Source organism: Eublepharis macularius, chromosome 15 (genome assembly GCF_028583425.1).
Source record: "Eublepharis macularius isolate TG4126 chromosome 15, MPM_Emac_v1.0, whole genome shotgun sequence".
Lineage (NCBI taxonomy): Eukaryota > Metazoa > Chordata > Lepidosauria > Squamata > Eublepharidae > Eublepharis > Eublepharis macularius.
Window position 1 is genome coordinate 59,262,231 of NC_072804.1, and position 21,396 is coordinate 59,283,626.

The window sequence follows — 21,396 nt, forward strand, 5'->3', positions numbered from 1 at the left end:
TAGGAGCAATTATGTAGTCAACAAATTGGTGCCATTGCAAATCTTGAAGCAAGGAAGGAATTTTGAAAGCAAGTAATACAAGCTCATTTTTGATTGCAGACTCAATCATGACTGCCCATCCCTCTTCACAGCTTCTACTCTTTGAAGCAGAGCATTTCCCAAAGCTTCTCTATACACTGGGCTAACAGATTCCAACAAAGAGTAGACAGTCCCATGGTATGAATTCTGTACACTATCATCCACCTGGTTGAAAGCACAACCAGCCACCCTAAATCTGGCTTCTGTGAGCTTGAGGCAATATCTGTTCCTTTCCCTGTTTCCCACATTGCTGTATGCCACATCCTCAGCACATGGAAGGCTTTTAGAGGCAAACATGATGCTTACAGCAAACAACGCATTCACCACCGCTTTTGCTTCTAGCCGCATGTCCTTCACATCTGTTCCTTCAAAATCCCTGAACTCAGAATCGTCTTCCACACCTTTGTTATTGGTGAATTCCATACGAGTATCGTTAGTCTCCATTCCCTAGCCCATTCCTCGCCTCCTCTGCTCTCCAACCCCCCTTGAGCCGCCACACTGGCAGAGGAGGAAGGAAAAGGGAGTGCTCCTGCCTTCACTTTCAACGGTGCTTTTCCCCTCTCCCCCATCCATTGTCCTAATCTTCAAAGTAGTGGCATAGGCCAATTAGCTAGCATTAAAGGGGGGAAAGCTACCAAGAGGAGAGCTTTACACTGGGTCTCTTCACTTCTTATTTGTATCGTCTTGCATATAGCAACGTCAAGAAACCTTGCAAATACTATTTGATTCTACTCTCTTGGTTCAAGAAAACAATTTTCTTTACATCCCTAACAAATGCAGGCACAAACTGCCTGGCCAGTCTTCTCCTGCCAAAAGTGTAGAGCTTTGTCATGTGTTTATGAAGTTATCTGCAGTTCTCCTGCATTAGTCCAAAACACAGCCCTGTTAGAATGTAAAGAGTAGGAACAGAATCCATTTCAAAAGTCAATTTCACTGTGTGTGGTATTGTATGCCTGCAAAATATAGATAAGTTTTATGATATATAGGTCAAATTAATTTTATTGCTTAAAAATTAACTTGTTTGGAGGGAGCAATATGCTACATCTGGGCACAACGGAGGCAAAGTCCCACAGATGCCAATGTAATAGTTACCTAATATTTGAATTTCTCTCACTGAACCTTAAAGTCTGAATAGGCTACTGCCTACTCTTATTCTGTTCAGAAAAAATCCATTTTCTATCACTTTATTGCAAAACTTTTTGGAATCCCATCATTGAAAGGATAACTGCATCTTTTGTTGGGATCTAAAATGCAAATGTACTGTGGGATTGGTCAACAAAGAGATAACCATTAACAATATGAAGTATGAACCAACTGTTGGTAAACCTAAAAACCATTTGTACAATGAGTGTGCATAATGATTTGAAGTTTTCACTAATATTTGCCTCACGGGAGAGACCCTCTTAAACAGTACCAAATTCTTGGTGTGATTTGCTATCAGAGATCACTATCTTTTTCTTGTGTTTCTGGTTGTGCAAGCGATTGCTCTAGAGGAAGTGGGGATTTTACACTGAATCTAACCCACTGACCACTTAAAGCTTTCATTAGGAACAAAGTAGTGTGTACCCCTTCCCAAAAATTGTAACCAGAAGGGGTTGGTGGGGCTCCATCTCCTGTCCCTTTCCACAGCAGAAGCACAAGGCCAACAAAGCCGCTGTAGCCTGGGAGGAGGGGGGAGTCATAAATAAATTGATCAGCTAGGTGACAATGCGGGCAGCTGATGAGATACCTAGGTCTGTTCCAATTTCCATCAATCTTCCACAGAGACTCTCACCCTCAGTATTGCTTAATGGAACAACCTCCTCAGAACTGGCACTGTTATTAAATGTTTTGGAAAAAAGATTTGTACTAAATGTGAAGCCCGGTCAAATTAAAAAACAACACTAAAATATCTCCTATAAAGACTTACTCAAAAGTGAATTACTTGTATTTCAGCCCTTCCAGTAGCTTACAAGAACTAAAAGCTGTCTCTACACTTTCTATGGTTGGCAAAAGGAATCCCCAATTATTGGTTAGTCTGATTCTGTCACTGCCTGCATTGCAAAATTTACAAGAAGAAATAAATGGCCAGTAATTGGAAACATAAGCTACTTTCATTCTTAGAAGAACTCATATGTAATATTCTATTCTTGAATGAGATGGTTTAATAATCTTTTCTGGGGACAAAGAAGAGGTATTTGCTCCCCTCCCCCTTTAATCTCAGTCATTCTGTCTTATCTTTGAAAAGGGATTCCATCTTCTGTTTCTAATATTTTAGGACACAGGAATATTTAATATTTTAGGACACAGAAAAAAATGCTCTAGCCAGGCTACCAAAGGTGACTTCCCTTCCGCCAAGTTTGAATCCTTTGCTTAAGCATTTCCCTTTCCAGTGATCTCTTAGCACCGAGTAGGAAGTGCATCTCACTTCTGTTTTGTAGGAACTTGCATTAGTCAATCCCGGTGCAACCAGACATGCAGGAGTCAGTAAGACTTGGCTGCTGCAGCCTTTCAGAGCTATGGTGTGTAAAGAGAGCTGTAGCCTGTTTCCTTTATATCTCTTTCTTTCTCTCCCTACTCCCAGCTTTCATATAAAAACTTCAAAAGATTGACAGCCAGGTACCTTGGTTGAAAAGTTTTTTCACACTTCTTTGTAAGTTTGAGTATGAATCATCTCTGCCTTTATGTATTCCTAGACGTATTCTTTGGTAGGCAATTAAAGATCAAAAATACCCTTGCTTACAGACACTTGCCATTTCCTATGTGTTCAGGCTTGGTGATCAGTATGGTCTTATTACAAAAATCTCCACACTTTTTGTGTCTGAGCTGAGCCTTCCTTGGTGAGCAGCACTCCAGTAACCCCTAAGCTAATGTCAAGGTGCTGTTCTTATGGGCGGCAAGGGCTTGGCTTGGGGGCATTGGCTTTTGGAAGGTCTGGAGAAAGACAAATAAAGGAAAAAGGAAGCTGAGCTGCCTCCCCATTGCCAGTGTGGCAATTGGAGGGCTGCTGAGGGAGCAGTTGTTCAGCTGAAAATTTTAAGTGGATGTTGGTCCCGTTTGCACTGCGGCCTTCATTATAAGTCACATGGATGTTTTTGGTCCATATTTCTTGGAGAAAGAAGAATTAAACATCTCTGAAGATGCACAAGCGCTTCTTGCTGTACTGTTTGTATAGTTCGGAATGCAGCAAATTCAGTCTCAGAAAACTATAGTCACAGTTTGGATCTCTACCAAACCAGTGTTCATTGTTCAGTTGGCAAAGCTGGGGTCAGGGCACAGAAGCACCCCCAGGGCTCTTGATTCCAAGAAACAAAGGGATGGAAAACAAATGTACAAAGAACCTGAAAAAGACTTCTTCACCAGTTCACAGATTACACAGGCATCTTTGCAAAATCAGAAAAAAGACAGACTAGGGGGATTCCGGGTGTCCTGCAAGTTGTTCTGATGCTTCACTAAGATGAGAAGTCAGAAAGGAGAACCGCCTTCCTGACCCAACTCTTCCCTCCTGCATCTGCACATGACACAACCCAGGCCTGTGGGGCTGAACCAGAAACAGACTTCAGGTAGGTGCATTTCACTAGTGCAGCTTTTTCCAAGGCCTGCCTGAGCAACTTCACCAGGTAGTGCAAGAGAGAGAACATGCACTGGGGTGGAGAGTGCTCTTCCTCTCTTCCCCAGCTTCTCTCAGCAGGCAAAGTCCTCTTGGCCTACTCTTGCTGCACGCTTTTGTTTGGTCCCTTCTCAGCAAGAGGTCAACCCTACCAAGGGGGAAAGGGCACAGATAAACACAGAGAGGAAACCAAGAATGCCCAGGCAGCTCTTGGCTTGGCTTATTCACCATCAGTAGCCCAGTAAAGGAAAGGTGATACCAGCCTTTCCTTTCTCAACTTCAGGAGGCAGGGAGCTGTCCAAATTCACTGGAAAAGAGAAAGACCATTCCACCCCTACCACTGAAAAAGCCACCCTCTCTTTGTACTGCTTCCTTAAAAAACAAAAAAGGTAAGAGAACTCTGCAGCCAAATACTATGACATCCCTGTTAGTAAACCCAAAACAATGCTTTCCCAAATGAATGTGCCCACCAGCCCGCACCCAGCGTCTACGCTGCTTGTGCCGGGCTCCTAGAGAGGGTGTCTGTTGGCAGTTTCAGTTGGCAGGCAGCTCCAGTGGAATCACCACCCACAGAGACACATTGGAAGTTATTATGTATAAGACATGTGTGACCCATTGGATATCTGCAAGGTGACACTTGTGCTCCTGCTCATTCCCTGCTCTGTCTGTCCCCAGAAGCTCTCCACCTCAGAGCCTGGGGGCTGTTGTGAACCCCTAGTGAACTACCTCAGGGTACCCCTTGCATGGGCCCTGAGGGGTGACCCCATGGCTGGGGACCACCTTGCATTGGATGGCCCCATGCTTGTGGTGGACCACCCATGGGATGACCCCAGTGAGGTCCCGTGCCCCCAGAAGGATTGTGGGATTGTGAGTTAAACCATCTCATTGAAGATTCACCTTTACCTAGTTAGAGTTTCTTTTCAGAAACTTTTTAATATATATTTCTATATATAATATGTATATATTATACAGGATATACATATTTCCATGAACAAGTCACTTTAAAACATGGGACTGTAGCTGCAACACTCTCATCGTTGTGTTGTAGAAATTTGTGTTGGTCAGTCAGCTGTTGAGACATTCAAAGACGGAAGATTCTGGAGCGTTATTTACACAGGTGGGCCGAGAGCTCTTACCTCTAAAAGGCTCTTGTGATTTAAAGTATGTGCAGTTTCAAAGCCCTGTGGAAGGGGGACAAAAGAAAAAACCACCCACAAACTATTTACAGTGTAAAACAGCATAAGTCATGAAATCCTCCTCACGCGCATGACTGAGGCTCCCAAAGAAGCCACAGAATGGGCTAACAGTCCTTTTCTGTTTCCCTGGGTTTCTTGTGAATAGCACAGTTAAAGCTGTGGCAGGCAGGGACCCAGTGATGGTCATGAAGGCATAGTTTGTACCTGGGGACATTCTTCTGGGAGCGGTGGCAATACATCCAATAGCCAGGTCCGTATGATAAAGCTTGGCAATAGGGCTTTGGGTGCCAGCGACAGAGAGAGACATCTCCCTTGACATACTTTTTCTTGCTCTGCTTACAAGGGTCCTCCTGGTAGCGAGGATCACGAACCCAGCGGGAATCTGCCGGCCTGATGTAGTACTCAATGATAAATTTGAAATAGCCGCAAGTGCATTTGAGGGCCACTAGACTCTGGGTGGGCAGCAAACTGAAGATCTTCATGAGGCTGTGGTGGGGTAGGAAGACCAGATACCACTGGGGCTCCAGCAGCTGCTGGATCTTGAACCTGGTCTCCAGAAAGTCATGCAACCTCTGCCTCTTTAAATGGCAAGAGTAAAGACCCTGCAAAACACTTTCCGTGGGAGATTCTGGAAGGTCTCCCAAAATGCTGTTTATCATACAAGGTGTGTCAGTGGGTCTTCCTTCCCATGAGCATCCCCTTGATGCTCTTCTGTGGTAGCATCTCCTGTACGGAGGTGCTTGTGGTGAGTTTCATGCTTGGACAACAGTAGGAATAACCTCCCTGGAAGAGAATCTTCCCCAAAGATTGAGTTGGAAGGGTGCACTTTTCTACATGCTTTATCTGTCTTTGTGACAGAGATGCTAATACTTAAGGACTCTTTTGTCCTTAGATGTGAATTCAGATGAGGAACAGCTCTTGGTTCTTTAGGCATAAAACCAACACGGGTGTCCTGAGCAGTTTCTGGATATGTAGAGGGAAGTGGTGTTGAGATCTTTTTAGTCTCACACCAACTACCAGATGGCCCTGAAGATGCCAGATCAAGTTTAGGATTGGAGTTCTCCTCAAGAGCAGTCACAAATGAAGATGACTGGCCAACAGGTGGAACTTCCCATAAGTCATCTGCTACTGCAGAGCCATGCTTTGAGCTCCACCCATCATCATCTCCGCCTTGTTCTTCCTGATTAAGAACTCCAGAAGGCACCTTGGCAGCTTCATTCGCAGCTGGTGTTCTGCTTGCCAGTAGCACCCCCCCCCCGGCATTCTGCCAGAAGCTGTTGTTTCTTGAGAGGCTTCCCACCTTGCATTTGCTCTGCCGTCTCAGGCACTCTGATTCAACCTTTGCCACCATGTCCAACACATGCACCGGATCAGCCTGCTGCTCTCCATCACTACTGCTCCCCCCAATTGCCTTTTCAGAATGTGGCTTGCAGCCCCCTAAGGTGGAAAACGGGACAGGTGCAGGAAGCGTGACTTTGGGCTGCCCTGGAACCCTGGTCACAGCTGGGGCACTGGGGCAGTTTTTGGTGCAGTCAGCCAGTAACACACTTGCTCATTGTTCCAAGAAAGCAACCATCTTGATCATGGACAGAGGCCTCCCTGGGAACCCCCCCTCCCTGCCATCACTCATACGATGGATGGAGCAGTGTTCAATGCCTCAGGCAAATGGCTCAGGCTGGTAGCACCTCCCACTTTAAAATAAAAAATAAAACTTTAAAATAAAAAAATCCAACAATGTAAACAGCATTACACACAGTATAAACCTGTCCTGAGGGAAAACAACAACAACCATGTTGCAGAATGTCAAATCTGGCACAGTATAATTTAGCAATGTTAATTTAAACCTCACCCAAAAGGGTTTTTTTTTTGTTTAAGTTGTGCAATCAAGGTCAAGACATAATTATCTCAAAATTGAAACCTTTTTCAAAATAAAAAGAGAGAAAAAAAATGGTTTAACTTGCAAACGGGATCAAACATTCCAGGAAAAGAACAGGAATAACCCAAAACTTTTTTTTTATAAATGAAAGTGCCTAAAATATGGATCTGGTAGTTTAGAGCCCTTTCAGGTAACAAGGCAGAGAAAGGTGTAAATTAGAAAAATCTCTCCGTGTGCACTGCAAATCTCTCATCTCCATTTTTAAAAAAGACAACCTTTGATAAACAAACAAAAAGATAATTGTCTTTTAAATTAGCATTGTGTAGAGGGGGCGGTGCTTTCAGAAGCCCCTCCTTTCCATGACTCCGTGGCACCATCCCAATCTGGCACACTCGGGCCGTTCTCTGCGACTCACTTCCCATCCCACTGCAGAGAGGAGGCATCTGGGGGAGGGGCAGATCAATTATTACTGCAGGGCAAAGCGAGGCTCAAAAATCCCCCCATTCTCTTTTGGATATAGAGGGAAGATACCCCAATAAAGAGGAAAAAGTTTTCCAGGCAGCTAGATCCCAAAGGCACTGACTGGAAGGAAATGTTTTCAGTCTGATTCTGTTTGGGGCTCCGATCAGTCAACCCACATGCGTGGGTCAAGCGGGGGTGGCTAGGCACGGGGGGGGGGCACAGAAACCACCTCCCTCTCCACCATGCCTCCACTCCTTGGCCAAGGACTCCTCCACTTCGGAGTTTGCTGATGTCCCATCACTACAGTCGCTGACTGAGCCGTGGGCCAAGTGGTGAGCCACTGCTGAGAATATGCCAGGCGAGCACAGATCATTGGCTGGGGACAGCACGTCAGATGGCGTGGAGGGTGGGAGCCACCTGAGGGCACCGGCGGGGCACTCTGGGGCACTGCTCCACCTCCCGTGCCCATGTCAATGAAGGGATAGCTGACCAGCACCCACTTGTTGAAGTTGAACTTGTAGGTGAAACGCTTGCCCTTGGTCTTGTGCCAGATCCGCTTGTTCTAGTAGTACCTGAGTGCCTGGCTGAGCTTGTCATCATTCATTTGGGGCTTACATTTCCACACACCCCCAAAGCCAGGCCACTTCGTCTGGATCCTTGATCACAAATTCCCCATAGTCCCCCTGCCAGTTGATGACATCATGGTACTCCTCTTTATGCAACAGCTTCAGAATAAAATGCCACAGCTGGATTTGCTGTGAGACAGGACTCAATTTGGGCTTGTAGGCCCAGTCTGTGAAGGTGAAACTTGCGTCCACCGGGGTCTTCATGGCTCCTGGCACATGCAGCCTCCAGCCGCCGGGGCACTCTTGGGGTCTGGCCCCCCCGCCGGCCCCCCCTCTGCCATCAGAAATTTCGGTATAAAGTCAAAGGTGTTTTTGATATGTTTCCTTTTTTCTAGACCTTTATGAGAAAATCCTGTCTGCAGGTATGGTGGTATTATCAGAATCATGGCCACAGTATCTGTCACCGTGTTGCCTTCCTCCACCTCTCACTTTTCTCTCCTGGCTAGTGAATCCTTCAGTCTTCTTCACACATCCTCCTATCATTCCTCCTCATTTTTCTCCAACAACATATAATGTACAGACTTTGTGATTTATCAGTGTACCCCTTGACAAAACCACCTTCCACGTAAAGGTAGAAACATCTCCCTGAACACTCATCCCCCCCTTCTTTCTATCGGTTCAGCTGTAGTACCCTGACTTCTGATGCCTTGTAAGTAAGAAAAAGAACATTAGTACCCCTGGCTTGCTGGCTGGACCTGTCCATTTTTTTGTCATGTCCCTTGTCAGTTACCCCCTTCCACTAAACCACCCCGTCCTGTGAAGTCACAAGCTCCATCACCAAAGTGGAGGGGATGGGCCTGGGTTCCCCAGAGCTCAGTGCTCATTGACAGATCACCTGTAGAATTCCCTCAGTTATCCAAGGGTGTGAGTAACCCTCAGAAATTTCTGTACAAGGTCAAAGGCCTCTTTGGGGCCTTTGTTTATTTTGTTTTTCTCCACCACATCATTGGCTATGTCTTGGATGATATCTGGACATAGGATGAGAAGGATGGTTTTCAAGGGCCAGACAGCTGCTTTGTGTTTTGTGCTTTCGGCAAATCAGACCACTAAAAAAAAACTTCTCTGCACCTTCCGCCAGATCCATCTGTAGTGTCTGGTACAGTTTCATAAACTCATCTGGATAGTTTTCTACCCAGTTCCAAAATACCTTTTCAAGACTGTCCATAACAGCCAGTTGCGTTACTTTCTTTAGGGCTTTGAATTTAAACACTGTCTCTTGCAGGATCTGCTTCAGTTTAGCATAGTCCGCCCTGATGTATTGCAAAAGTTCAATGTCATGAACGTCGGCGTTGTCTTCAGAACACATTGTCAGTTCCTGTAATCAGGTAGAAATGCGATTGAACACTGCATTGAAGTTGTTGCAGCTGAGAGAGAATTCCCTAGGCAGAATTGTGAAGTTCCACTGCATGTTGATTCCCTTCACAGTAGGTGTGGATAAAGTGGCAGATCTCCGTCAACAACTGTTTGACCAGCATCATCTCATCAAGCTGCATAGTGTCCCTTTGGTTGTCCAGCAAGATATTTTCCAGTGTATCCAAAATAATCAGCTGAGATACAGACTCCCACTGGAGGGTGGGACTAGCTGGCCTCCACCTGCCCCTTCTAACCCTCTGAGGCTTGGGTGCTTCTTTTCCTCCCTCCTGTGTAGGTAGGTTCTGGCCCTGGGTGCCTGCTGGGGCAACTGACTGGCTGTCTCCTCCTCCTGGCAAGTCTGGGGGCTGTGCCTCAAACCCTAGATCTGTCTTCTGGGGGTCGGGGTTGTCTTCAAACGCCCGAGATATGAAGTCTGCATTGGTGCGTCGCACTCCCTGGTGGTGCTTGATTGAGAACTGGTACGGGAGGAGGGAGAGGTACCAGTGGAGGATCCTCGGGTTATGTTCCTTCATGCCATGCACTGGAGGGGCATGTAGTTGGTCACAAAAGGATTGTTGGCCAGGTAACATTGGAGTGCTCCAACAGCCTATTTGACTGCCAGGACTTCCCTCTTGACTGTTGTGTCCCGCTGTTCAGCCGGCTGTAACTTGTGACTTAGGAAGAGTATTGGGACTTCCACTCCTCTGTGTTCTTGAATCAGGATGCCTCCAAATCCTGTCTGCAATGCATTTGTGGCCAAAGTAAAGGGAAAGTCAAAGTCAGGGTTCCGCAGGGCCGTGATGTTATCAAGGGCGCTGCGCAAGTTGTCAAATGTCACCTCCCACTCCGGGGTCCAACACACTCTGTTAGGGGCTCCCTTTTTGAGGCAGTCTGTTAAGGGGGCCACTCGGGTGGCAAACTGGGATGAATTGCCCATAGTACCCCAGCAGGCCCAAGAACCGCCTCACTTGCTTCTTGGAGTGGGGTTGGGGAACATCTGCAATTGAGGCCACCTTGTCTGGGGGCAGCTTAACTTGCCCCCCTCCTACCACGAAGCCCAGTATTGTAGCTCCCAGAAACCAAAGTGACTTTTTTGGGTTGGCTCTGAGGCCTGCCCATTGGAGAGATGATAGGACCGCCCCCAAGTGCTGCAAGTGGGTTTCCCAGTCTGTGCTAAAGATGATGATGTCATCTATGTAGGCCCTTGCAAACTCCCCGCAGTCTCCTAGGACTTGGTCCACCAGGTGCTGAAAGGTGGCTGCTGCCCCATGGAAGCCAAAGGGCATGTAGTGGAACTGATAAAGGCCCCTTGGAGTCACAAAGGCTGTCTTTTCCTGGTCCTCCAGCTGCACAGGCACTTGCCAGTACCCCTTGGTGAGGTCTAAGGCAGACAGGTACTGGGCGGCCCCTAGGTGGTCCACCAGGAGGTCATCCTAGGGCATAGAGTAGGCATCAAATTTGGTCACCTTGTTCAGCTCCCTGTAATCCATACAGAAGCATGTGGATCCATCTGGCTTCGGCACTAAGACGATGGGGCTCCACCACGAGCTCCAGGAAGTGTCAATCGCCCCCAGTTTGAGCATCTTTTCAGTCTCTGCATTTACTGCCTCTCACTGCTTCCTGGGAATAGGGCACTATGTAGCTCGAGTTGTTTGTCCTGGTTTGGTAGGGATCGCATGCTGAATCAGGTTCGTACTGTCTGGCCAATGGGAGAAGACTCCTGTCACCCTTTCCCAGAGAACCTGCAGTTTAGCCCATGGATGGAGCAGTGTTCAATGCCACAAGCAAATGGCTCCAGCTGGTAGCACCTCCCACTGGCCTCTCTCAGCCTTTCCAGGTGAATCTTTGCCTTCCTGAGGTCCAGTGATTTTTTTCCCTGTGCTTGGTCGCCCTCCCGCCCATGTCCCAGGTGCGTTTGTTCTTTATGGAGGATATCCTGTTGCTGCTGCACTGATGGGCTTTAAAAAATGCGATCTTCTCCTTGGTATTTCCTGGTTTTATGACTGCCCAGATGTCCAACAGCCCCTCTATCCTCCCCCTGGTGGATGGTGGCAGGCAGGGTGCTCCTTTTCTCCTTCACATTTGTCCCTTTGACATGAGTGCGGCTGCCATTCCTGCAGCAGAGAGTTGGCAGAGAGGTTCCCCGGTGGCTTCTGGAGATGGGCTGGCTAAGAGACTGCCCATGGGGCCGCTATGGTTTTCTTTTCCCAGTATCTGTTGCTCTTGGGTGGGCTTTGTGGGGGATCCTGGTTGATCACAAGAGGCCACTTCTTCTGCAGCTTGAGATATGGCTTTAAGTGCAGGCCAGATATTTGTTTGACCTGGTGGAACATGGGGGTTGTGGAATTCAGCAGTTCCCTGTGGAGGCCAGCTCAGCAGGAACTCTTCATCATCACTCTCCCCCCACCTCCAGGTGTGGCAGGCTGTCACAGCCAATCCATCTCAGTGTGCAGATGGGGCACCTGCACCAGCTCATCTTGCCCCACTCGGTGTCCAACTGTGTCTTTGGCACCTAAAAAACACTTCAGAGAGCAGCCCCGCCATGCATTTTCAGACATCACAGCCCCCTCGGTGTTTTGCACAACGCTTTGAAGGACATTTCTGGCAGGCGGGCAGGCTGACATGCAATAGGAACTTTACATTTAAATTTTAAAAAATGAAAAATCCACAGCATAAAAAAACCCCTAAAAACTGACATCAGAAGCTCCAAACTGTTCCTCAAAAACCCTTCCCTCAAATTCCCAGTTGTAGATATGTACTGCCCTGTTTCTAACCCTTCCATTCAAAAGCTGGGCATTCTTTCTTCCTCCAAAACTCCACCCTGATGGCATTATACTCCACCCCCCCCAACCCAGCCCTTGAGGTAACAAAAACCCTCCCCTCTATAATTATTCAAGTACAATTGATTCTCCCCAAGCGACTCAACTTACTGGATCTTTTGCCCCCCCCCCCAATATTTGCTCCCACCTACTCTTTAACCTCCCAACATTCAACCCAACCTATCATCTTCTGGCACCAGACTTGCCCTCCAATGGATCCTCAGTAAAGGTTTTAAAATAGACTCATTCCAACACTGGACTGAAAGAGTCCTGTATTGTTATTTTCTGTCACTATCTCTAGGGCAGGAGTTTTACTCTGTTTACCAGCTGCATTCTCAAAAAAGTGGCAAGGAATAAGAATAACACTGCAGCATAATAGGAACATAATTAAACAACGTAATTATATTAAATAGTCTATGTGTTGTACTATATGAAAAAAAACCATTAAGGATTGAGGACATTGTTATACAACTTGTTGAAAACAAACATGCATTCAATGAAACCAATACAGATGACCATAGAATGAAATAGTTGAGCATGAGAATAAATGAAAGTGGGTCTATAAAGATTAATTGCAAGAACTATAAGCACAGTTGTTGATCAAGATGTCCCATAGTAGCGAACTGGCAGCCGTACTTGAGAAAACACAATGGCAGGCATTTTTTATTTTAAAAATATTTAAGAATTACAACAACTAGCAATTTCAGTGTCTGGTTTCACAAAATGCTTGCAATTGATGGTGGCAGTCTACAATGTAACAGGACGATGATTTGAGACATTCCTGTCTTCAGAGCCAGCCTCATCAGTGGGCTGATGAGTAGATGCTAATGGCAGCATGCCTGACATCCAAGCTTCTTAACCAAGCTGAAGCCTCATTCGCATTGTTTGAGGAAATAGTGACTCAAGGATGACAGCGAACACTGCTGCTGTACAAATTAAAGCTGTTGATAGAATCAAGTATATCCAGCTGAGTTTATCACTATTGCTTAGGCTTTATAGTTAAACAAGAAACCCTTGATGTTTTGACTGGTGCTAGACCATGTCTACCATAGCTTTCATTAACATCTACCTCTGTTAGCAAGGGAAGAACAGACTCTCATTACCACAAACCCTGGAGCTCAAACATTGTAGACAGTACCATCCCTGAGGAACAACACGGGGGTGGGGGTGGGGGTGGGGGAAGCACTCAATAATGCCAGGATCCCATGACACAATTTCCACAATTCCTGAGGAGCTGACGGGGGCAATCCCCAAATGCAGTCCTTCCTGCCCAAAATGCATGTCCCACTCACCCCTACTCTCAGCCCTACTCACACAATCCATTTAAAAAGTCAGCTTTCACTCTGCTTGGTATGGTATACCAGCAAAACGGTGATAATGTTTAGCTGTATAGGTCAGATTATCTTTATGGCTTAAAAAATACTAGTTTGTGGGGGAGGGGAACCATGTGCTAAGTTTGGCTGCAATGAATGCAAAGTCCCAGCGATGCCAACGTTATAGGTACTTCATATTTAATATTTCTCTCTTAATATTTCTCCCAGGGAAACGTAAAGTGCTTAACTTGGCTGCATTGAGTTCTTCATTTCTTGTTGCTTATCATTCATATATCTGAATATGCTACTGCCAACTCTTATTCTGCTCAGCAAAAATCCGTTTTGTCATTCAATTGAGAATTTTTTTAGCATCCTATAATCGAAAGGATGGCTGCATCTCTTGTTGAGATGTAAAAGAGAAATGTACCATTGGATTCATACTGGTTTCATATTGGTCTTAATGGAACTTCTTAAAGGCTGGCACAGGAATTCCTTTTGACAAGAATGAGACTTTAATCAGTTTTAAGTGGATTTTTAAAACTCAGATTAAAGGCTGTTAACACAATGACCAGTGCACATTCAATTTGTATGAAACATTGCCCTGTACATGTCATTTTCTTGCTTTGTGTATCCTCTGTGCACAGGATTACACACAGAGCCACTGCTGCACAGCACTGGACAAGAATGGGGAGGTTAGGATGTAGTGATGCCATCTCTGGCACTGGACAAGCATGAGCTGGAGGTGGCAGTTTACACACGGTTCAAGGGCCTTTGTGCCCGAGCACACAGAAGGCCAGCAATGCAGGTGACATAAATGGCCCAGGAAGATGTGTAGGAGCAGGTCCCTAGAGGCAACAGTCTGCCATGGGTGATGCCAACATGGCGGAGGAGTTAGATGCTAGCTCTGTGTAATGCATGTTCCTGCAGGCTTGTGGTTCTTGCTGAGTACCTAATGAGGGCCCAGAGGTTTACATTCCTGCCCCATCCATTTTCCTAATCTTCAAAGTAGTGGCATAGGCCAACCAGTTAGCATTAAACGAGGGAAAGCTACCAAGAGGAGAGCTTTACAGTGGGTCTCTTCACTTCTTATTTGTATAGCCTTGCATATAGCAATGTCAAGAAACCTTGTAAATACTATTTGATTCTACTCTCTTGGTTCAAGAAAACAATTTTCTTTACATCCCTAACAAATGCAGGCACAAACTGCTGTATTCTCTACCTGTATGATGGGTCAGTCCTTCCTTGCCAGCAGTGTAGAGCTTTGTCATGTGTTTATGCAGTTATCTGCAGTTCTCCTGCTAGGACAATGACACCCCCGTAACGGCAAGGCCTGCAGAGACAATTGGCAGGCTGTACTACAATGTGCCAATACCTGTTAAAAAGGACATGTCAGCAGAAACTGTTAAAACGCAGGTGGGGTGGCATGCTATCAGTGCAGCATTATTCATAGAGAAACTTTCTATTCTTACTTGGTAAATACTGGGAATCCCCCTGTAATGACTGGACTGAGGTAAATCAGTCTGTCACACTATCCAATGCTAACACACTGCCCAACTCTAGATTTTTGATTGTTCGGGAGCTTTAATAGCATGTGAGGTGGGACCACGCCGATACAGAAGGGGTTACACATGGTCAACATGTGGCTTTGGCCACCAGCATGCTCACGCTTTGGGGGGGGGGGAGCCCCCACCTGCCAGCACAGCCCTCTAGCTGGGTCGTCTCCTGCACCCAAAGATCGTCTCTGCGCCCGGTTGGATCCAGGCTGTGCTGCAAGCCAATCAACCTCTCCCCCCCCCCAGTCCCACTCCACTCCCCATTTTGAACACCTGGGGAAAGTCTCCTAGTTCGCTTTCTTCTTCCTCTCCTAACCTGGCCTTTAGAATAGCCAAAGCAAGTTGCCTGTTCAGGAGGCATGGCCATAAATGCACCCCCTCTGCAGCATGGGGGGGGGGGAGACACTTCCCTCCCCCTCCCCAGTTACTGACACAGAAGCAATGAGTATGCATGGAGGCTGGGTGGTCTGAAAATATTTAACATTAAAAGGAGGTGTGAGGACTAGAATGCCGCTTTACAGGTGTGTCCTGCCCACGGCGCCCCCAGTCCCACCCTGCCCCTGGAAGTTTCCCGGCATCTCCACCTACATCCTGGAATGGCTGCAATTTCAGCACCACTGCTGCCATCTGTGGAAGGGAGCTGCAGGAGTCCACAACCCGCCCCCCCCTGCAGAGCAAACCAGCTGGGCAGGAGCAAGAAAAGGGAGGCCAGAAAGTGCTCAGGGCAAGGGTAACCAATTTCCCATTTCAGTCTCTTTTGGGGAAGGCAAAGTTAGCGGGGAAGAGGATGTGCGGGGAGGATAGATGAGGGGAAGCTCCAGGATCCCGCCCTCCTCCCACAAGACTGTTTTTTATCTTGCTCAGCTACTTGCAGGCTGTTCATCTCTGCTGCTGGTGCTGCTGCTGTTGCCACCCCCCCCCAGGGGGGGGGAGAGACTGCTGGTTACAGTCCCAGCCAGCAGCTGTGTTGGAAGGGGGGGCTGGGGTGGGAGCAGCTGCAGCTGTCGCCTCCATTTCTGGTGACGAGTCCTGTGCAAGAACCAGTTCCAAAGGCTGTCCTTCGGCAGAGCCACCTTGGCCGGTGGAGCTTCCAGGCTCTGGTGTGCTGGGTGCCTGCTCTGTGGGAGTGGCTGCCTCCATAATCTTCTGCCACACCTCTTGGATCTTGAGCTGCAGGCAAACCTTGGTGTTGAATATGTCGGGAGTACTGGGCCTGGAAGGCTGCAGTGGCTTGGGCTGTGGAAAAAGAACATGGCATCTGTGAGTGATGCCAGAAAAGAGTTCTGTTTGGGGCTCAGATCAGTCAACCAGCATGCCTTCTAAAAAGCAAAAATGGTTCACAACCTGTGAGAATGAGGGCTCCCTCTGCTTTCTGGCTGAGATATGGCAGCCATTTCCTGGAGACATTTGTGAGAGCCACGTAGACACCGGGGAAGCGTCTACACTGGAACTAGGAGATTTAGCAGAACTCTGAGTGCAAGCTATTTTGAGCAAATGCCAGATTTCTCTCTGCATCTGCATCACAGAAATGTTGGCTTCCTTGATATTATTCAGAGCCACTTCAATCTTGGGCAGCAAATCAGTTATGTTCTGCTTGCAGCCTAATAGCTTGCAAAGATGTCTGTAGAGTTCCTTGGAACACCCAGTCCTGACTCTGAGCCGTCTGAGTGATGATCTTCACCATCTCTGTGCTGTCGCTGTAGGAATGATCTGGGGCCCAGGGCTTTAACTGCTTGTAGAGTTCTATCGGTCTTTGTATATCGCCTTGACGCCGTGCATGGGGGTTCCTTCACAATTCTACAATCTCTGTATGCAAAGACATGATCTGGTCATCGAGGTAGCCAATATCTCCAGCCTGTTCACACTGCAAGGCTTTCTCTTCCATTTCTTTCCAGGCTTTCAGCATTTTTTCTGAGGATAATCCCGTAGGTTATTTGATCACTGTATCTTTCCAAGTCAAGGTGGATGCTCTGCTGGAAGAACTGCTGTGATGCTGACACCATGTTGTTTTTCATTTTGGTTAAATTGGCATTGTATCTAAGAAGACTCAGCATGGCAGCTCTCTGCCCTCGGAACATTCAGCTATAATCTTCTTTCAGTCCCATCACGTAGTACACAGCTTCAGCCCATATCTTACAAAGTTGCAAAATAGGCAACTGAATTTTGCTGTCCTGTACAATGCAGGTTCCTAGAAGAAAAGGGACCATCATATATAGTTTTGCTTTTAATGAACAAATAAACCATGTAGCTATCCCAGTCTCTTATGCCATCAATAATACACTCAGAGGCTGGCTCCTGGGGGTCCAGGCATAGCCGCATTTTGAGAAGTTCCTGGTTGACTGTGCTTATGCCAGTCTCAGACTCAATCCGACACTGAAGTGAATGGAAACTTTCCTCATAATGCAGCGGAAAAGACAAGATCTTGGTCAATTTAAAATACTCATTTTTTTCCTTTAAAAAAATGCCCTGGTGGCTCTATACCTTAAAGAATTTTAGGGGGGGCTCAACAGGAAAGATAACCACTAAAAGTAAAGTTGCCCCAGTGTATTAATATTTTAGAAATCCCCCCATCCCCACAAAGAGGTTTTTTAATGTTTTTTATATATATAACTTTGTATGTGTATAGACAAGTAAAAACTCTTCAACATTACCACTACCCCCAAATTTGTCAGGCTTTCGAGGGAGGCAAAATAAAATAAAATTTACAGAGTTTCAAGGAAGAAAAGGGAATCGACAACAGTAGCAAGATAATCTCTGAGTTAAGGCAGCAAAACCAGTCCCCCACCCGTAAGTCTGTCTGTCCTGGGAAGAGAGGGGGCCAGCATCACAGCTCTAGGAGTCCCAGTTCTCAAGGGTAAGTTCAGCAGTGGCCTGCTGCAGCTCCGTGCTGATCCGCCACCCGCTTACTCCATCTCCGTGACTGCTGGTGTCACCTTCCCCCTTCACCTTGTTGTCTGTCTCCTTGCCCCCTGCACCAGCTTCCAGCCACTGATCCTCACTCCAACGACGCTTGAGTCATAGCTTGAGTGGGATACACTTCCCACTTTCCCCAGCCCGGGCAATAGGGGGAGCTGCTGGCTGCATCTCCTCTTCTCCCCCAACCTTTTCTGGGGGTGCAGGAGGGGCCTTGAAGACATCCTCATTGTTGTCTTCTTCCTTGCTGATATCTGTGATTTCCACTGTGAGATCCTCTTCCGACTCCCCCTCTGAGATGGGTTCCACTTTGATTTGAGGGAATGGAGGCAGATCGGCCACCGATGCAGAGAAAGAAGAGGGGAGGCCGCTGCTGGATTCTCCAGGGGCCACTGTTGGGAGCTGCTGCTTCTCGCGGTTGTGGCACTCCAGCAGTGGCAGCTGCAGCTTAAACTTGAAAGAGCTTGATGGATCCTCAGCCTGTGGTGGCAGTGGTGGAAGAGGGGCCTTGTCAAGGTGCTGGGGCTGGGGGATAACAATGTTGGGGTTGTGTAGGAAAGCTCTGGGACTAAGGTGGTAGTTACATGTACTCTGGGTATGGGCCTGAAGATAGTGCTTCATGTCGTCAGGATTGAAGAAGTGGCTGCCACCTAGATACATGGGGCTGAGGGTGGGTGAAGGAGTGTAGTTCATGTGTGTTTGAGTGAGAGGGAGTGCTGGGGACAACTGAGGAGGTAGAAGGGCAGCGGGTCCAGCCATGGGGGACACTGGAAATGTACTGAGGGGCTCAGGAACCTGAAGGCGAGGATAAAACCTGAAGAGGCTGTCATGGGTCAAGCAGGGGTGGCTAGGCACGGGGCCCCCACGGAAACAACATCCCTCTCCACCATGCCTCTGCTCCTCATCCAAGGACTCCTCCACTTTGGCGTTAGCTGACGTCCCATCACTAGTCGCTGACTGAGCCACGGGCCAAGTGGTGAGCCACTGCTGAGAATATGCCAGGTGAGTGCAGCTGATCAGCAGAGGACAGCATGTCAGATGGCGTGGAGGGTGGGAACTGGAAGTGGGAGCCACCTAAGGGCACCGGCGGGGCATTCTGGGGCACTGCTCCACCTCCCATGCCCGTGTTAATGAAGGGATAGCTGACCAGCACCAACTTGTTGAAGTTGAACTTGTAGGTGAAATGCTTGCCCTTGGTCTTGTGCCAGATCTGCTTGTTCTAGTAGTACCTGAGTGCCTGGCTGAGCTTGTCATTGTTCATTTGGGGCTTACATTTCTACCCAGAGCCAGGCCACTTTGTCTGGAGACTTTTTTTTTTAGGGAATTTCAGTATTTACTCAAAGGCATTTCAGAGAACATGACAGATTTACAGTATTAGCAAACCCCCCTTTCTGGAGCCCAAGAATCCCTCTTGCAAAGATGAAGGACCTTTAAAAGTTCAAGTTCTAAGTAACAGAGTCAATTACATTTGTCCCCTCTCCTCCCCCAAAACACAACAACGAAGCGCTCTGTGTGCTAACAACACAGCTTTTTTAAAAAAGGAAAACAAAAATTCTGCATTGTTCTAAAACTAGATAAAAAATAGTATTTCAAACTGTACAGTCACCAGAAGTAGTTATCAAAAATTCACACAATTCACTTGGCATCTCCAGCACCTTCAGTTTTCTGTGCCTGATCTGTTTTGGCATCTCCATTTTCTGCAGGGTTATTCCCATCCTTGCCTGCATCAGCTTTCCCCTTTCCCTTAGGTACCTTCTCACTCTTCTTTGGAGCTGCCTTTTTAGATTTAGTTTCTGTCTTTGGAGGAGCAGGTTTAGCAGATAACCTTGCTGATCTCCGCTGTGGCTCATCCTTTACTTTGGCCTTATCACCCTTGGTATCTCCTTCAGCCTTTCTCTTTGGCTTGTCTGCAACGTGTGATTTAAAAAAAGGGGGAGGAAAAAGGCGATGCGCGGCTGAGGTGACGGAGGAATAAATGAAAAGGCACGGGTTGCAGGTGAGGAAGAAACTCGACCGGTCATGGGGGGAAGGGAGAAAACCTGCAAAAGGAAAGGATGAGGGAGGCAAGAAGAAAAACGACAGTAGGGGGAAGGTCCAGTGGTTGGGCTCACTCATGTTGCTCGCGACCCCACTCGTCTGGAGATTTGATGACAAATTCCCCATAGTCCCCCTGCCAGGTGATGGCATCATGGCACTCCTCTTTATGCAACAGCTCCAGAATAAAATGCCACAGCTGGATTTGCCATGAGCCAGGACTCAACTCGGGCTTGTAGGCCCAGTCTGGTAAGGCGAAACCTGCGTCCGCCAGGGTCTTCTTCGCTCCTGGTGTGTGCAGCCTCCAGCCGCCAGGTCGCTCTCGGGCTCTACCCCCACCCCCCGCTGGCCCCCACTCCACCATCAGAAATTCCTGTATAAGGTCAAAGGCCTTTATTGATGTTTCCATTTTTTCCAGACCTTTATGAGAAAATCCTGTCTGCAGGCTTGGTGGTATTGTCAGAATTGTGGCCACAGTATCTATCACTGTGTTGCCTTCTTCCACCTCTCACATTTCTCTCCTGGTTAGTGAGTCCTTCAGGGGCTGTTGCAGCTGGAATGTTGGGTGAATTTTCCAGATGACATGGGGAAGTCAACTGCAGACATGTGTGCAATCTTCTATAGAGAACCGGGCCTGGTTCATGTTGGTCTGATTTTTAGTGCTGGAGTCTTCCACACATTTCCTCCTATTACTCCTGCTCATTTTCCTCCAACAACGTGTAATGTACATACTTTTGGATTATCAGAGTACCCATTGACAATCTCAGCTTCCTCATAAATATAGAAACATCTCCCCAAACACTCCTTCTCCTTTATATCATTACAGCTTTAATACCATGAATTCTTACATTGTTTTGGATGTAAGAGCTAATTCTACCACTAAAAATACCATTCAAATCCTTATTAAGGAGAAAGCAGACAGACCAAGAAAGCAATTAGAAAATCACATGCTGGAGTAAGATTTCTCTCCTGATGCACTCTCCTGTACAATTGCAATCCCTCTCAGCTCATTTTGGACACAGAAGGGCAACTTGTGGGATACACCTGCTTATCCTTGGTTCAAAGACAATGCCACTTTAAATCTCAAGACACTAGAAATGGACAAAAAGGACACATGTAGAAAAGTTCCATCAGAAATACATGCTGCAGTGCTAGGTCCACAAACATAATATATGGAATGGTACCTATGGGTAAAAAAACCTCCTGGCCAGTGTAGGAATTGACAGCATCTCCCAAATGGCCCTTTTTCAAAGCACTGAAGTGCTGCACATGTTTATGCACCCGGAAGTCATCCTAGGGCTTGAGTGCCATGGATCCTCCCTCGGGTGCTGCAGACTCCCAGATGTATTGCCGCCTCAGACTCCATCACACCTGCTGCAACCCTAGTACATTTTATATGTAAGCAAGGGCAAAGTTTAGCCAGAGCTTTCTAAAAGCAATTTTTGTGATAATTTCACACAGTTTCTTTTGACCTGTTGTCTTAATAAAGGAGCTGAACGTTTTTGGGATGCTACAAGGAGGGAAGGGTGTTTTGTCTTTTATTGTAACACAAAAGCCTCAGAACATTGCATGGTAACTGAAAAG

At 47.1% G+C, this 21,396-nt stretch overlaps 1 protein-coding gene and 1 pseudogene across 1 annotated transcript; both read right to left on the reverse strand.

Annotated features, from left to right (window-relative positions):
- Window positions 1-105: 105 nt before the first annotated feature.
- On the reverse strand, window positions 106-522 carry LOC129343093 (GSK3-beta interaction protein-like). Its single transcript, XM_054999096.1, has one exon. It carries the CDS (start codon window positions 520-522, stop codon window positions 106-108), a length of 417 nt encoding a protein of 138 aa, XP_054855071.1.
- A 17,175-nt stretch (window positions 523-17,697) lies between these two features.
- Window positions 17,698-20,086, reverse strand: LOC129343086 (ETS domain-containing transcription factor ERF-like; annotated as a pseudogene).
- Between the last annotated feature and the right edge of the window lie 1,310 nt (window positions 20,087-21,396).

Coding starts and splice junctions, on each gene's coding strand:
- LOC129343093 (XM_054999096.1), bottom strand. CDS start 522: ATGGAGACTAACGATACTCGTATGGAATTCACCAATAACAAAGGTGTG.